At 32.7% G+C, this 18,649-nt stretch overlaps 1 protein-coding gene across 5 annotated transcripts in view; it reads left to right on the top strand.

Moving 5' to 3' along the window:
* Positions 1 to 18,649, top strand: part of LOC126825078 (titin homolog) — a 105,880-nt gene that overhangs the window by 48,916 nt on the left and 38,315 nt on the right. For 4 of the 5 annotated variants that reach the window (XM_050554528.2, XM_050554530.2, XM_050554529.2 and 1 more), the window contains 5 exons: positions 8,611 to 9,689; positions 12,855 to 12,918; positions 14,212 to 14,967; positions 16,084 to 16,368; positions 16,907 to 17,191. In XM_050554528.2, coding sequence (XP_050410485.1) covers positions 8,611 to 9,689; positions 12,855 to 12,918; positions 14,212 to 14,967; positions 16,084 to 16,368; positions 16,907 to 17,191 — 2,469 coding nt within the window. The remainder of the gene's footprint in view (positions 1 to 8,610; positions 9,690 to 12,854; positions 12,919 to 14,211; positions 14,968 to 16,083; positions 16,369 to 16,906; positions 17,192 to 18,649) is intronic. The other variant, XM_050554531.2, reaches the window with a different exon arrangement.

The raw sequence follows: 18,649 nt of genomic DNA, 5'->3' as shown, positions 1-18,649 counted from the left end.
CTAAAGGGTTTCAATCCCAGGCTTATGCACAAGCAGGATCGAGTAGGGTTAACTGCCTAACCATGTGGAATTTCTCTGGGTTCACTGGTTTTCTCCCACTGCTAAAGATTCCAGAATGCATGAAATTGTTGGTATAAAATATAGCATATGTTAGACCTGAAATGACATATTTTGTGTTCAGAGGCAGAGTCTCGTTTAACATGGTGACTAGGCGGCGGCGGCGCCGCGCACTGGCCAAACTGTGCCGCCTACTGAGCCCAAAAGTTGAAGACTGGGCGGCAACATACATATGTTGTGAAAATCGCTGACAAGGTTTTTCCCACATGCCAATACTATATCATGGTGCTTAGGTTTACAAAATCGTCTTTCTGATTGTTTTATAGGTAGCCTATATTTCTGTCTGCGGGTCAGCCGCAGCAGTGTTTTGATCTCGATTTTACAGGGTATTAATCAATCCATGGTTTAACAAGATGCCAAAACTAATAGTGTATCAAATCTCCGAAACTATTTTTTAAGTGCTCAGAAATCGAGTCTAAGGGAGTCAATTTTCTAGAGGTCACAATTTTTATCTGATTTAAAAATATCACTGTTACATCATTATGATGGTTGAGTTAAAATTTCATGAAAATCGGTACCGAAAGTGTTGGATAAAAAGACTGCTACTTGTATGCAAATAGTGTAAAAGTATGTAATACTAAGGTTGTGGACACTCTAGAAGTCACAATTTTTGTCAGATTTTGATGAAACTTAAAATATATGTTTATGTCCCAAAGATCTCGATTCCTTTCGCTATTTGTTGCGCATATCAGACTGTAACTTCCTAGATTATGGCCCCTGATTGTACGAAAAATCGTGTTTTTAGCTTGTGGACCCCTAGAGGTCACAATTTTTATCTGATTTTGATGAAACTTAAATATGTTTATATCCGGAAGATCTAGGTTCCTGTAGATATTCACGTATATCGGACCGCAACTTCCTAGATTATGGCCCCAGATTGTACAAAAAAAATCGTTTCTTTTTTGGGCTTGTTCTCTGTCCATCTCTTGCAAAATGTGGGTCGTATCTTGCATGGCACCCGCTTGTTTAAAATTTGATCCAGCTGTGATCATCATTATCTGATCTAGATTTTGTTTCAATATAGAAACAGACTTTAATACAACAATTTATTGTGAACCAAATGTCTAAGCCTATGTCTATATCAGTTATGTCATCTTTTTTCTTGATTTAAAACAAATTGATAAAGGTGAAGAGGGAGTGGCTATGTCTGTTTGATAAAACAAAGTCTCTGGCCTTTCTCTCTTTCTTATTAAAGAGATTTGTACTAGTGTGTTATATCAGTGGCTCATGCAATCATTTAATTAAAATAGTTACAATTCTTTTACACAATTAGGACATGGTCAAGTGTTTCCTTTTGAACTTAGAGAATAAAGATAAAATGTTTAGTAAAGCTGATGTCTTTGAATTAGGAGGAGGTAATAAAGTGTATTTGACACATTCTGCTGCATGATTTTCTGCCTTTTATATTTGTTGCAAATAAACCCAAAAACTTTTTGTTGCACTGGCAATGACCTCGCATGTTCTTATTCACGTCAGTGTTTTATACAGATTCCGTGCAACTAACACCTATTTGAAACAATATATAAAGGGGTTGAGTATGAGTAAATAAACTGTGTGAAAACTTATTTACCTCTCCATTTAAAAAAAAAAACTAAATATTTATGTTAGAAACAGATGTAATATGGTCGCCATCTTTTGAAACATTTTAAAGAGAGTTCAATTCAGACAATCTATTGAAATAAATTGATTTGATGTTTAACATCTAAAATCATCAGATATTTGTTGATGTGAATTAATAATGTTATTTGCAAAAGCAGATGTATATTTCCACCATCTTTGTAAAATTGGCTTTTGATAACATTTGAAAGAAAGATTGCTTGATTTAATCTAATGAAAATATTCATTTGATATATATATATACCTCAGATATCATCATATTATTATTATATTTGTTGATTTAATATGTTATTGAAGAGACAGACACATATTGTCCCTATCTTGACGTGTATTTGGGTGGTTGAATGCGTGCACTTTAGATAATAAGGTCTGTCATTGAGTCAAGTGGCGTGGTTTCGAGCCAAACCTTGTGTGTTTTCTCCAGGTCCTCTGGTTTCCTCCAATGGCTAAAGATCCCTATGCACAAGCTAATTATTATTAATAAAATTGAAACATATGTTCATTCCGAAGTGCCCTAGTTTGTGTCGGGTGGACATTAAACCCCATTGCTTTCTCGTTCTGAAATGTATTCACTGAGAAATGAAAGAAAGATCACCGAGTTCAATCTCATGAAATTCTTGATGTGACCTTTATATATCTGCAATACTGTGTATAATAAACATGTGAATTAAGCATTTTCCGTGTGACTTATTAATAAAGTAATATATAATAATTTCACGTCAATAACTCTTTATGATTGTGACAAAAGTGGTTTTATATAAACTGTCCTTAATAAAGAATCATGGTCGACATATCTGTTGCCTATAATTGTAACACATGTAAAAGTTATATATAATAATTTCACGTCAATAACTCTTTATGATCATGACAAAAGTGTTTTTATATAAACTGTCCTTAATAAAGAATCATGGTCGACATATCTGTTGCCAATAATTGTAACACATGTAAAGGTCTTTTTGCTCAGTAAAGTGATAAAGTTTAATGAAAATATAATGCTGTTTACAGATATCTTCATCCCACAAAATATTGATATTATATATAACTAAATACTAAAACTTTTGTTAGCTTTTTGGGGCTAAAATATTATATGAATGATTTTCATCTCTCTTCTTTAGTTTTTTGGTGATTAAAAAAAAAAATGTAGTATTCATATAAGATGTGATTGTAGGTGTATACATATATACACACACAATACACACACAATTGGGATGACTATAAGACTTCACGCATTACCATTTCCTCAATCCCCTATCCAGTCCTCATCCCTCAACATTGTGATTGATCGTAATTGGCATAAAACAATAGTGGCTAAGTGGGTAAGACGCTGGCTCGCTAGCTTGGAGGTCACATGTTCAATCCCTGCATTGGCCGAGAAAGTTCATCGGGATTTTCCGACGTGGTTTTCTCTTGTCAGTGGTGCAGGACGGAGGACCTGACGAAAAACCGAGGTCCCGTGTATGCATTGGCGTACACGTAAAAGATCTCTTGGCAGTTGGAATTAGATATAAGAGTAAGCCATAGTGCCGCTGCCCTGGCAAAATTTCCCTCATAGCACACTGTATGGCGTATGCCCGTCTTGATTAGCCCAGTATAGGAGCAGAACAGTAGGATGTTAAACCCCATTTCATTTCATTTCATAAAACAATAACTTATCATTAAGTTCCTTTAATATCCTGTAACCACAAACTGATTTCTGCTTTATGTGATTGTCATCATCTGGTATACTTGATCTTTGTTTTGATTAGTATAATGAATAACAATTGCGACAATTATTTATATAGTTATTTCCCTTGATTATGTCATACTCATATGGTCTTCTGAACGCACAAATGATATTATACAGTGTAAAGATTTTTTATTTACATAATGATTCACTATCCAACGAATATAACCGGTAGCAGCTGTGAAAAGATTCATTTTTTGCCTGGCAACCTATCTTTTTTAATTCAAGTACATTTAACAAAACATATATATATATATATATATGTAAGTTATTTCACAATTACTCAATAATTTTGTTGAATGTATATCACATGGTATAATCCTGTCAATTGATATCCAAATCTATATCTACACACCTGTTTTATCTGACGTTTTTTTCGTCAGGTAGAAATGTCAACACATTGGACAAAAGTCAAGATGGTACGACTCAACAGCAATGAAAAGACATTATTAGAGCTGGATAAATTGGTCTCTTGACAAAATGTTTTATCTTATTGATGGATAAATATTTGCAAATGGACATCTCCCCTAGAGAGCGTGAACCCTAACAGTAATAAGTAACACCAATCTATACAAAACATTAGAGCTAATTTCAGTAGGAAGTTTAAGCTATAATAACATAAGATAGAGGGATTCAACAAATTATCCCCACCTTCAATATACAACAGACTGCTAGCCAATACCAAGGATTTTGACAAGTGTAATACAAGCCAATAAGACTTTGGATATTACTTTAAGCTGGTCGCTTCAAAAGGGATAATATTTTTCACACAATATGAGAAGGTTAAACAGTAGAAACGAGGTAAAAGACAAGTCCCCTACAGGCTTTATCTCAACAAACAAATATACCAGACCAGTTAAAAGAAAATTGTTCTCACCAGGAATGGGTAAGAAAACATAAGTCTGTCGTAGAACCAGTGGTATCTTTATAAAAAAATCACATTGATGTATTAATGATTTCAGAGTTAACTTTATAGTCTAAAAAATAATTTTGTTTTTTTTTTAAAAAAAAAGAGTTTAAACTTGTAAACCGAAGAGCATGTTGTTTCAAGTCGTGAAAGTTTAGCTTATTAATACTTTTTTTAAGATCAAACCTATGGAAAGTACTACACTAAAATTTTATACCTTGGCTTCTGGTCTTCTAGGCCAACAAGTAAAAATCAACTGAAAAAACGAGACATGATTGATTGCTCAGTGAGTAAGGCGCTGACTTGCTAACCAGGTGTTGGCCGAGAAAATTCCTCAGTATTTCCCCATGTCAGTCGTGCAAGATGGAGGTCCTGGCAAGTGACAGTATCTAGTAGATCGGAAGAGGCGGAAAACCGAGGTTCTGTGTACACAGTGTGTGTATATAAAAGAACCCATGACAGTTGGAAATCAAAATAAGCATAGGCTGTAGCGTCGCTCTCTGACACTCATATAGCACACTACATGGCGTAAATGTGTATACCCATCTATTTTAGCTCAAATGGAGCAGAAAAGTAGGTTGTTAAATCCCATTTCAAGCTCCACATTCCTTGCAGAGTTACTAGGGATTAATCCCATTTATATTGTTGGACCAAGCCATCGCTCGTGTCCAGATACAGTTTTTTTTGCAAAGTTGTAGAACCACTAGTGTAGACAATGATAGTTTGCAATAGAAAATACTGTTAAATCTAAAGGCTTAAGTTAATAGTGGAAGATGATGATGAACATCATATTCTTATTAAATATATGGGATATGGTTCTTTTTAAGAAATTTTTTGCCATAATCTTTTTTTATTTATATTAAAGATCCAAGATTAACAAAAACTTGTTAATGAACTAATTAGAATGTAAATGAATGAACTAATTATACTGTAAATGTAAGGCTATTTAGCGTGATTGTCCTGTTTAAGAAAACCATACAAAAGTTCAGCTTAGGATATTAGATTCATTGTAACAACAGATACGCCTAATCCCCTCTAATTACTTTAGTTAATTCCAGTGTGCTATATAACATAAGAAGTAGTTGCTGGCTTTGTTCAACCTACAACTACTGGGGATTAAATGTGTTGGACATGGTACTATACTCACCTACGAACTCCTGGTCAAAGTTTATGTAAATATACCAGTGAAAGAATTTCATTGAATGTTTTATGTATGTTAGAATAGTGTACCCTGTACAGAATGAATTAAAAGTAGGAATGAGCTCTTATTGGGGAGTGGACAATGGTCATCTGCAACTCTAGATTAATGGACACATAGATTCTAGAAAATAATTTTTTGAAAGGTAGAACAAACCAGGGCATTTACATATACTTTGAAAGTATGTAGGCCTACTATTTAAATGTAAAAACTGTTATTATTATGTAATTATTGGGATAAGTACGTCTGTGTATAAAAAAGCTTCATGAATAATTATTTTTTACGCCTTTTATCTAAGAGGTATAAAGATGGAGGTTTTAAACAGTAGAAACCAATGTTAACTTAAAACGATAACTTGGGTCAGAATTGATCGATTTGAATATTCTTTATACGAAAATGGTTTTTAATAAGGTACTTTTGATTGTGTAATGGTCTTAAACTCTATATCTAACCTTTATTCTGGAATGTTGGGGATTTAAATTCCCATTAATACAGATTTTTGTGGTATATGTGGTGGATTTAGGGCTTACTCTTTCTAGAACATCTAATATTGATAACTAATTGTTATTGTACTTAGGTAATATACCTAGAGCATCAAAAGAGTTTGTAATAGTGTTCTTGTGTAATAGTGTTCTTTTGCCAATCTTCTTGAAATTTTTAGTTAAATTTTTAGTCATACATTGTGAGTGGGTAGGATAATTGTAAAATCTTGCTTTTGCTATAATTGTGATTTTTAAACTCCCACATTTTCATGTTGATGTATATCGTCATTGCCCCCCCCCCCCCCCCCGTGTCCGTCCAAAATTTGATTGTGGACACTATACAGGTCACAAATTTTATCCGATTTGGACGAAACTTGAAATATAGGTTTATCTCCCAAAGATCTTGGTTCCTTTCGATATTTGCATGTATTGGATCTTAACTTTATGGATTATGGCCCCTGATTGTATGAAAAATCAGGTTTTTAGCTTGTGGACACTCTAGAGGTCACAATTTTTATCCAATTTTGATGAAATATGGAATATATGTTTATAACCTAACAATCTTGGATTCTATTGATATTCTCACATATTGGACTGTAACTTCCTGGATTATGACCCCTGATTGAATGAAAAATTGCATTTTTAGCGTGTGGTCCCTCTTGAGGTCAAAATTTATCCAAATTAAAAAGAACATTTGAATATATCACTGTAACACCATAATGATGGTTGAGTTTGAATTTCATGAAAATCGGACCAAAACTGTCGGACAAACTGGTCACTCCCTGTACGCAAATAGTTTTAAAGTATGTAATATCAAGGTTGTGGAAGCTCTAGAGGTCACAATTTTTATCCGATTTTGATGAAACTTAAAACATGTTTATATCCCAAAGATTTTGGTTCCTTTCAATATTTGCGCATAAGGGACCTTAATTTCCTGGATTATGGCCCCTGATTGTACCCAAAAATCGTGTTTTTAGCTTGTTGATCCTCTAGCTATAGGTCATAAATTTTATTCAATTTTAAAAACCGTTTCAATATATCACCGTTACACATTAAGGCTGGTTGAGTTCGAATTTGGTGAATATGGGACAGAAACTGCTGGAAAAAATGGCCGCTCCCTGTATGCAAATAGTGTGAAGGTTGTGGAACCTCTAGAGTTCACAATTTTAATTCAATTTTGATGAAACTTAAAACATGTGTTTATATCTTGGTTCCTTTCGATATTCATGCATAGCAGACCGTAACTTCCTGGATTATGGCTCCTGATTGTACGAAAATTGTCACGCTGGTTATTCAGTTTTAAAAACCGTTTAAAAATATATCACTGTTACACTTTAATGGTGGTTGAGTTCGAATTTTGTGAAAATGTGCAAATAGTTTAAAAGTAGAAGTCACAAGTTTTATCTTATTTTAATGAAACTTGAAATGTATGTTTAAAACCAAAAGATCTCAATTCCTTTCGATATTTGTGCATATCAGATCATACTTCTGGGATTATAGCCCCTGATTGTACAAAAAATCAGATTATTTTCTTAGGTGTTCTCTGTCCAACTCTTGCAAAATGTGGGCGTATCTTGCATGGCAACCGCTTGTTGTTTTCATTCACTAAAAATTTGTACCATTGTATAGGCTAATTGAGAAATCTAGATATTTTTCCACTCATTGCATATGTGCATCCAATTGTTAAATTTAATTGCCGTATAGACCATTTACCTTTAATTAATTTGACAGTGTACATGCTAATGTGTATAGATTATTGTTCCAATAAAAGTTTTTATGTAGAAAACCTTACAAACATTCAATTCAATAAACACATATGCAGTCATTTGTGAAATACATTTGCCTTTTGTATTTGACTTAAAATGTACAGTTACCGGTAGGCATTTTATGTCAAAAGACTCGTCAAATGAATAGATGACAGACAGGTTTATTCAGATGAATTTGTAACTTGATGCTACTTGAAAAATGATATGTTTTAATTTATAGAAATAATCCTGATAGTATTATTGAGTTAATAGAAAAATGTAATGGAAAAATAGAAATCATTTGACAAGATTGGATTGAAAAAGATAAAATCTGTGAATTTGGTTGTTGTAATGGACAACTTTTACTGTTGACGTCAGATGACAAACAAACAATACATGAGAAAGTTGGATATTGGACGGGAGAAAAAAAATCACTTTTCAGATTTTAATCTTTAAGCATGAATGAGTTTATATATGTTAATTTCATGGGTTGTTAGATGGTTGATAGATACATGACATACTATTTACTATATCTTGTTATATGACAGTCTTGTTAAAGGGGTCACCGGTTCATCATGAACCAATCCCCAATAATATAACAACTCTTGTTTCCAATTTAAAATCTCCTTGTCCAATCATTTTCCCACAAGATATGATGAATGATGTTTAGGCATGATGCAGTTTGAAATCATATTATATTACATATTTAATGTACTTTGAGCATGAAGTATGCTTTTATAATTTATTTTTACAGTGAAGCACATCAAAATTTATACTGCAATTACATGAGTTGAAGATTTTATTTTTCTTTCTCTTTACAGAGAAAGTGTCAACTATTGCTAGTGCTCCTCAAAGAAGTTCTAGTTTAACAGTTCCAAAGAAACTAAGCAATTCAGACAGCAGTAATTTAAGCGAATATAGCCTTAACAGAGGCTTGTCACCTCAGCTTGGTAGAGTGGGTAGTGTTTGTGTGACACAGTTCTCGGCAAGAGGTGACAATAGTACACTCAGAGCAGATAGAAAATTAACCAATGACAGTAAGGTTAAGAGAGAAACAGACTCATTATTGTGTGTGAAAGATAACAGACCAAAGCAGGATATTAGTAAAACAAACACTTTAACCTACAGAAGCGGCCGAAAGTCAATTGATGAAGACATTATAAAACATGTTAAAAAAGATTTGACAGCTTGGGACAGACACGAAGCAAAAAAAACTAATCATACGGCCAAGGCAGCATCATCGAATAAGCCACTCACAAACGCTGACCGAATAGAAAAAGACACACAAGAGAAAAAGTCAGTGTTGTCACATGCGCAACAACATAAAGAAACATTTATTCTGCTGAAGAAAAAAGTGAGGGAAAGTTTGTCTCAGAGTACTGAATCGCTTCTAAAACTACACAAATCAAGTGCTACCAAAGAACAGTGCGATCAAAATTTAAGGACAGAAAGCCCTATTTCTGAAGATGTGTTTAAAAGAGATTTACTTGAAAAATCTCGGAGACATTCAGTGACTTCCAGTCCAAATAAAAAGTTTGATGATAGGGAAAACACTTGTGCTGTAGATGACAGTGTTGTGACACCTGTAAGGAAGCGTTCACGTGTAGAAATGGAGCGAGCTTTCACAGATATATTAAATGACCTTGAAGTTAAGGCAGTTAAGTCTGCCGATTTAAAGGAAAGTGAAAATGATGAGCAGTCATTTAACAATATTAGTGTTTCAAGTGAAAATATTCAGCTTTTGAATACAGAAAATACGGAACTATCAAACAAAATGGATGAAGTGAATGGGAATAGGGTAATTACTACATTAAAACCTATTATTTTCAATGAATGTACTACCCCCATGCAGTCTATGGATGGAAAAGTGACGAGTGCTATAACCAACAACAGTTTGAAGGTAAGAAAAAAGAGATAACATTTCTATGTTAAAATTGCTCTCAGAAATGTTTTGATAGTTTAAAACTCACAAATTCATATAGGCCTATGTATTGCTAAAGTTATTTTAACATTTATAATCCACAGAATTGTTTGTATTGATTCTTTCTAGAACACCCAGTACAACTTCTGATTTATTTGGAAAGATCACATAGTTTAATCTTTCTGTTGTGTTTTGTCACAAATTATAATTTATTTGATAGATATTGCTGTCTCATGTCCTCAGAAATAATGCTGTCATAGTACAGTACATGTTTAATAACAGATTTGTCATGGCCAGCAGAGCATAATTCTGACAACTTCTTCCCAACCTACTTAACTTTACGCTCAATTTGTTTTGGTTTTGTTATACTTGTCATATCAAAGGCGAAAGTTTATATCAATACTCCCAACACAAATAGGAAGTAACACATATTTTAAGTATGGTACATAATTCCAACTACTGAAAGTCAAATCTTTCTGTCTTCATGTCATTTCACATTCATTGACAATAAAAAAAAATGCAGAGAGCGGAAACAGGTGTCACAGTTTGACTCGGTACCCGATTTGGCTTGGTATCTTGTACATGAGATTCAAGTGAAAATTATCACCAGTTACATATTGATTGATCAGGCTGTTTTAATATAAAAACATTCTACTAGAAAGCCTTTCACAAACCCAACTGCTGTTTATTACTTGCACAAATAGCGTTGTATTTTAACTTAGGTCTTTTTATTTTATGTATGCTTTTCATTTTACTTGCAAAAATATCACAATCATGGTCGGTAATATTAGTAAGGTGACAAACCAAACTGGTTACTGAATCAAATGGCGACATTTGTATGTAATGTGTCAGTGGTAGAAAACAATAGTTTATATTTCTTTGAAAGTAGTATTTATTGCTGTGTCAAGTAGTTTCAAGTGGAACAAGCAGTTGTTTAACTTGTGGGAAACCCCCTTGACCTGTGACCTTCCACTTGATTTATCATAATGTTCACTATAGATTTCTTTATGTTTTAAAAACAATGCCAAGGGGAGAGGGGTGGGGTGTTGCGGGAGGAGAAAGGGGGATCAAATCAGATAGTGATAATGATAATTTACCCTGACTTTTACATGATACTAAGACTGTTTATCAATGTTAAAACAGATACAAAATCTTACACAAGGCAATGCATATGGCCACTATTTGCAGGGTTAAGTATGGATTGTGTCCCACATCTGTAAACTGTGTGTGGTAAAGTTTTCTTTGACAAAAACTACAAAATGGAATGAACTTTAATTAATAATATGAATTCATTTTAATTTCAAAATTTAAACAGTTTCATAATTCTCTAAAGCTTATTTGTGGTATTGTGATAAAGAAATAAATATTGCCTTTTAAGAAGTTAGTTATTTACTGCACAACATTGGATGTTTCAACATTTGTTGACCTTATTGGCCAAGCTATACCGTTGACTCCTTTTAAAATGCCGCACAAAATGATTTTTTTCTGAAGATATGTTTCTAATTACCAGGAAAATTAATATGTTAGACTAAGGGTGTTTATTTGTCTTTATATAATAACTGAAATAACAACAGTCTTTCTGTGTGTAAAGCAGTAAAATGTCAGCCATTTGATAAGATAAGATAAGATAAGATTTTATTGCAAAGAAGCAATGAGATCCGAGCATCAAGACTGCACGATTAAATAATTTGAAAACAACAAATGGACTTTTTAAAACAGCTTATGCAGTTTCAAATTTCTGTCACCACCAGCTATTGAATTTATAACAATAAAAGTTATTAACTTAAATATATTCATTAGATTTGATGTACATTCTAGCAGTGGAAGAAATTTAACAGTAGAAAGGCAATATTTTATGAAAATAAACAGTTTAAGAATAATTCAAATGTCATTTTCTTTGAAAACAGTTAAGGTCAGCAATTTGAGTACTTTAACATTCTAACTTCAGCTATGTTTTAGAACAAAAGGATGTTTAACATATGAATTGTTTTTTATTTGGGTGACAAGGTCATTTCTTTTGCTGGTCAAAATATTTAGAGCAGACATTAAGAGAAGGTCATCTACATGGTATTCTTTACTAGTAGTATATATTTTTAGAGTTAAAAACTTAAAGGGGAAGACTCACTTGTATAGCTATATAGTCTTTGTTCACTTCAGATTTTGAAAGAAAAATTTGAATGTGCTTAATTTTATTGATACGCAACAATTTATTGCTTTTTGGAGTGGGTCAGCCAAAAATTAATAACACTTATTAATGTCTTGTCAAATTTCTAGATAGGTTGCAACTGACTGCTGGTTTAAATCATTTGGTTGACGATATGCGTATTGAATTCTGTGTAAGCTAGAGGACCAAATTTGTATTGTGAGCATGTACTTAAGTATTACAATAGGGCAAAGTAGCACCTTTTATGTGCTGTATGTAGGATCAGATGATTTTCTTAGTATTGAGGCAAAGTGACACCTAGTAATATATGTCCTGTAGGACCAAATTTGTATTGTAAGCATGTACATGAGAAGAAACAAAAACTATCCCCACCTTATTTGTATTAGGGCAAAGAGACACCTTAAGTACCTGTTGTAAATAAAAATTATGTAAAATTGACCTTATAAACTATAATCTTTCATTAGCCAAATGCTGCATACATTTGTGTGTGTTGCAAGTTACAAAGGTATTTGAGCATTATTATTATTATTATTATCTGCCATCTTAGTATTAATGATAGGAGATAATAAAAACATATAAAGCTAAATACACCATGTAAACATTTCTTTTATCCGAAACAATAAACTGTAAATCTGCTCCAATTTATTTTGACACCACCTACTGAGCACGTTTATAGTAGGCCATGGCTTATTATTGACCAAACACTCAGTATCTCGTAACTCTTTGACATGATTTCTCGTGGTAGTGTTAAAGTAACTTGATTTGATTATTAGAAGAATCGTAAACATGATAAAACAATAAATCAGAGAGATTATGTCCAAGCTACTAACCTACATTATCAAAAATATGCCTGGTTGCTAGAAACTAAAAATTATCAAGAGTGAACGATTTCTGAACAGAATTCAAATTGTCAACTAAGATTAGTATTTGTGTTGTTTATATATAAAATTTTGAAAATGGCCATGGTTGTGTATTTACAGACGGAAGAAAATAATAATACAGAATTAAACGGACCCGGTTTAGAAACAATCGAAGAAGATAAAGGTAAGTTATTTAATTTAATAGATGACATACTCTTGCTTTCCCCTTGTCCAGTATTTACAAAAACTTAAACCTCTTAAAATCAGCATTTTATCATCACCATTGTTAAAGGTGTTATTATCCTGTGCCGAATGAAGTTAGGGAGGGATATTGAAATGGGGGCATTTCTCATAAACCGTTCAAAATATCTTTTTGAAACTTTGCACACACATCATCCTATTACAGTAGTTGTGCCTTTTGCTAATTAGAAATTTGTCGGATTTAATAATTTTTATGTTTCCATGGAATTTTTACTACACATTTGAATTAGTTTTTGGTATATAATTATTATTCTAGAGCATATCTCAGAAACTGTTCAAGATACCTTTACAACACCTTTACATTCATCAACCTATTATTTTATTTTCTGATGACCGTCCTTCCGTCACAATTTCTTTTCCAGAGCATATTTCATTATCCGTTCAAGAAATCTCTTTGAAACTTTGTACAAACAGCAAACTATTATAATATTTTATTTCCGATGTATAATGTTTAACATACAGCAGCTGATTGAGGTAGGCGAAGGTTGTTGTGAAAACCTTACAGGGAGTAGCGACCTACCTTGCCGACCTACTGTGATCAGAGTATGAATCTTCTAACTAGCCCCATTGATATTCCAAGAAGTTGTTTTTCCTTATGCCTTCCAAACAATGGTTTTGGACTAGTTTATTTAAAGAGATATTAATATTTCATGAATAAGGCCCCATGACATATATCATGAAAATGAAAGATGTTTGTAAATTAAGTATGATCTGGAAATGGGTCATTGGTTTTTAGTGGCTGGATGAAAACCAATCTGATTAAAACACAGATCCTATTTCGTTTCGTTTTTTATGGTTTAAAATTTCGTTTTACTTGTCTTTGCTACACTAGGATCTGGAAGAGTTGTTATGATTGATGTGTTCTGGATGATGTGAGGATTTAGCCAATGAAACGGTCTGTTAAGGCGAGCTTTTGGCATGTGGTGCAGGGAACTGTGGGTAATCTAATAGAAACATCAATGCTGATTGGTTAATCAAATGTCTGCCGTCATAGGGTCAAAAGTAGCTCATATGACCTCTGACACGACCTCCCAAAACAACTGGTCAGATCTTCATGTAGCGTAGGCCATTGAAAGTATAAAAAAAAAACAAATAAAATTTAAATCTGTATTTTAATCAGATTGGATGAAAACAAAAGGCTTTACTTTTTAAGACAGGCTTAGAAATCTGGTAAGCTTTATATAAAAATAAAAGTAATTTTAATGTTTCTTTTCAGACATTCTCATCCAGAAAAGATCACCAGGGTTACAATTACCAACAGATAGTGTTGAAGATGAAGCAGACGGCTGTGAAGAAACTGGTCAGATCTCACCATTGGTTTCAGATTTACAGCCTAAATCATTCATTCAAAAACGCTCCTTAATCAGGAGTAAAAGTTTAAATCTTCGTCCCACCTCACCAACAAACTGTAAAATAGATGTTCAAAGGGAAGAAGATGGTACCATCAAAGTACAACAAACCACACAAAGTAACAATAAAAACAGAATTGTTACCATAACAACCAGAAAGTATCAGACCCCTGATGAAACAAATGCAGAAGTAAGAGACACAGTGGTGGAAACCAAATTCTCCTCCCCAGGAGGGTCACAATTCACAGAAAGGGACGAAATCCATACCAAGAAACGTATCACCTCTCGTGGATCTAATTATTTTGAGCGTAGTGCTCTAGTTACTAAGAGAGTAAAGGATAGGGAAGGAGGTGAAATTATTCAACAGGATGTTACTGATGAAAAATCAAATCAGTCGGTCACCAGTGGACTTTCTTGGGGGGATAGAACTACCTCACATAAGTTGGTTAGTAAGCGAGCACCAGATACAGTTCCTATGATAGGAGATACTAAGAAATCCCATGCCATCTTGGTATTGAATAAGTTAAATGTATCTAAAGCCAGCAGTGGATATGGTAGTGTTTCTGGTTCAGAAGAAGAAGATAAAGAAGACATCTTGGATGGGAAAATTGAAAGACCTTCTGGTGAGTTATTGCCTTTCTGATAAATTCAGTTAAATAGAATACATTTATGTGAAAGTAAAATCAGAATAATTCATGTGTTTATTTTAAGTACCTAGAGACTGATGACGTACCAATATAAAAATAGGTTGGTATTATTTTACATAGATAATTTTGAATTCAATAATGTATAATCTTTATTTCAGGTGGAAATTGTGTTAAAAAATCTTTCAGTTTATTTATCAGTAGCTCAAATGATAGCCATTATGGGGACTGTTCAATTTGTTCAGTTCCAATGAGCATACGTCATTCATTGACACGTTGTAGGATTTCATTTTCATGCTTAGATGTGTTTCTAAACAATTTTTGATTCTAATAGACGATGGGTTAATTCTGTATTGACTTTAACATTGTATATTCAAACACTTTAACATTTGGACAGTATTTTAATGATCAATTGAGTGCATTTATCATTAATTAATACATTACATTACACAGTATCTTAATGGCCATTTGAGTGCATTTATCTTTATTTAACATTTTACATTGCACAGTATTTTAATGACCAATTGAGTGCATTTATCATTGGACAGTATTTCAATGACCAATTGAGTGCATTTATCATTATTTAACACATTACATTAACAAACTGATGTATAATATTTCATCAAAATAAAAGAAACTGATAATATATTTGATTTAAATGTTTTGAACAATTTATCAGGATATTTGAATCATTGAAACCTGTGGAAATGACAAAACAGGGTTTTAAAGTGGTGTTGACAAGATTTATCATTGAATAAATGTACAAAGGTTCATCCTCTCACAATATATAGCTCATCATGAGGTGTTAACAACAGAATCTTTAGACTACTTCACAATCACGTAATTCTGTTTTATCACCAATATATTTTTTATCTAGCATGATTATAAAGCAAGATGTATTGCTCAAAAACGTATTTGTCTGCACTCCCACTGCTAAAGACCCCTATGTGCAAGCGAATTATTGAAATAAAATTGAACCATATGTTAGTCCCAAACTATCTCTCTCTCTTTATTTATCTGCGATATCAGTATTGTGGAAGCTGACGGTGAAAGTTTATCAGAATCAGATTATATTTTTCCGACATTATATTTTAGGTTGTCCGTCAATTGTGATGCCATTAAAAGATCTTGAAGTAACAGAGGGCAGTAATGTCACCTTAGAATGTGTTTTGATTGGTTCACCCACGCCAGAAATCACATGGTATCAAGAAAAAGAGCCAATCCCATCCTCTACAAATTTTATGATTTTATTTGATGTAGAAAGTGGAAAAGCTTCGTTAAATATTACAGATACTCCACTGAGTTGTAACGGTGTTATCTCTTGTTTTGTTAAAAATGATCTTGGAGAAGCAGAAACAAAATGTCAGTTCACAGTCAAAAGTAAGTATAATTTTATTTCACATATTTATACTTGTGATTTCTTTTATATTGATAGACTCAATTTCATTGAATCTTATAAACATTATCAAATGTATGCTTTCAAAACTTTACATTGCAAATTAATGCAAGTAAGAAATATGTTAATTGCATCCTTTTGCCAGTGATTTAATGGTTTTTTGTATACCTTATGTTCTGTCATTGTATGCATGATTTTTTGTTTATCAGTAAATCCACATCAGTCTTTATATACACAAGTATGACCTATTATAACCTCTTCTGTATCACTTTCACTTATTCATTAAAGTGGTTCAATATAACTAAATTGTTGAACTGGTGTCTTATTTTGATTGGAGTGTATATAACAATCAGTTTGTTTACTAATTTTAGTCTTATATTTGGCTGTCAGCTTTGCAAAACAAATCTAAATTCTCATTTTTTTACCCATTTTTAATGTTTTTTGGGTGTTAAAACTGGCTCTCTTTATAGCTAATAGAAACATGAACTTTTGCATGTACTTTTTTATTGGATTTTTTTCCAGAAAAACCTAAGCATGCTCCAGTGTTTATGGAATTTTTGCATGATACTAAGGTGCCAGAAGGTCATTCTACAACCCTGGTTTGCCGTGTTTTAGAGGCAGAAACTGTCAGTTGGTATAAAGATGGAGTTATTCAGAAAAATTCACCAGATTTCAAGCAGACTTTTGATGGAGAATTTGCAAAGTTAGAAATTGGTGAGGTCTTTTTAGATGATGTTGGAACGTATATTTGTGTAGCCAAGAATGATCTAGGTGAAAAGAAAACTTCGTGCAAGTTACGTGTAACAGGTAAATAATCTTATTCACTTGTGGTTGCTAGCTGGAGTTATCCCCCCTGACACATCATCTGTGAGCAAATATTGAAGCCCGAAAAGGGTTCCAGCTACTTAATTTATAATGTTAAGTATTGTTTTTGTGTTTTAAAAGAAATCTGTGAAAAGTTAAGAAATTTGTTGTGTGTTTAGAAAATAAATTAAGAAACTAAGAAAGACTGATAGATACATGACGCTTTTGTACAAAAATTGGAAATCCCTTCATGACATTATTAATATTAATACTTCAGTTATATGAATTGTATGAAGTTCTATGGGGAAGGTCAGAGGATAAAACAAAAATAGTTTAAATTTGGATTATGTTAGGACAGTGGTTCTCAACTTTTTTTTGCCAATGGCACACCTTTGAACGCATGAAAAAATATCGGCACACCTGGCTAAATATATATGAAAAATATTTTTGCAAAAAAACCCCCAAAACATGACAAGTCATAGAAGGCATACAACTGTAGACACAGACTAGTCATAGACACATAGAATGACTCAAATTAAATAAAGAAAAACACAGCTATGAACTCTATTGAAGTGTTTCGAATTTTTATCTGTCAAATAGCTAGCTTCTTTGGTGAAATATTTTTTAGTGTGCTTTCAAAATTTTGGGGCCCACTTAAGAAGATCTTGGACACACTGGTTGAGAATCACTGTGTTAGGAGGTAGCAGGATAATTTCTTGACACCTGAAACCAAAATTCATTTTGAGGAAAAATAATTGAAAAGTTTTGTTATTGTTTGATGACTGGTAACATATGTTACAATTTTTGGGGGACTTTTGTATTTAAATCTGATCCAATTGAACTCTTTTGGAATTACTGTATTTGTTATTGTTTGACTGGTTACATAGGTTACAATTTTTGGGTGACTTTTGTATTTAAATCTGATGCAATTGAACTGTTTTGGAATTACTGTATTTCATCAAAACAGTTTTGTCAACCTTTTATTGGAATGATAATATTATGTTCTTTTCTATCCATATTTGATAAAGATGGAAATAACTAACCAAAACAGTTTTGTCAACCTTTTATTGGAATGATAATATTATGTTCTTTTCTATCCATATTTGATAAAGATGGAAATAACTAACCAAAAATATATAAGTAAATATTAAAATTTGGCAATTAGAAAGGGTAATTGCCATTTAAGGTCCAAAGAAAGTACAGAAAACGGCAGCTATTTGAGTCTCCTCTCCACATTCAAAAATTCTGGATCTGTTCTTATATAATCATAAACCAACAATGTTATAGATAGATAGATAGATAGATAAATATATAGATTTATTGTATCTAAACACCCCATAAGAGGCAGCATACAAATATCCACATAACATTCCATGCTAACATATTATTTGATATTAATTTACTAAATAAAAACAGTGTGTGTAAAGCTATTAGCTAAAACAGTTTAACCATGTGTTGATT

Source organism: Patella vulgata, chromosome 6, assembly GCF_932274485.2.
Source record: "Patella vulgata chromosome 6, xgPatVulg1.2, whole genome shotgun sequence".
In the NCBI taxonomy this organism is placed as follows: Eukaryota; Metazoa; Mollusca; class Gastropoda; family Patellidae; genus Patella; species Patella vulgata.
This window is presented reverse-complemented; position numbering and strand designations above follow the sequence as displayed.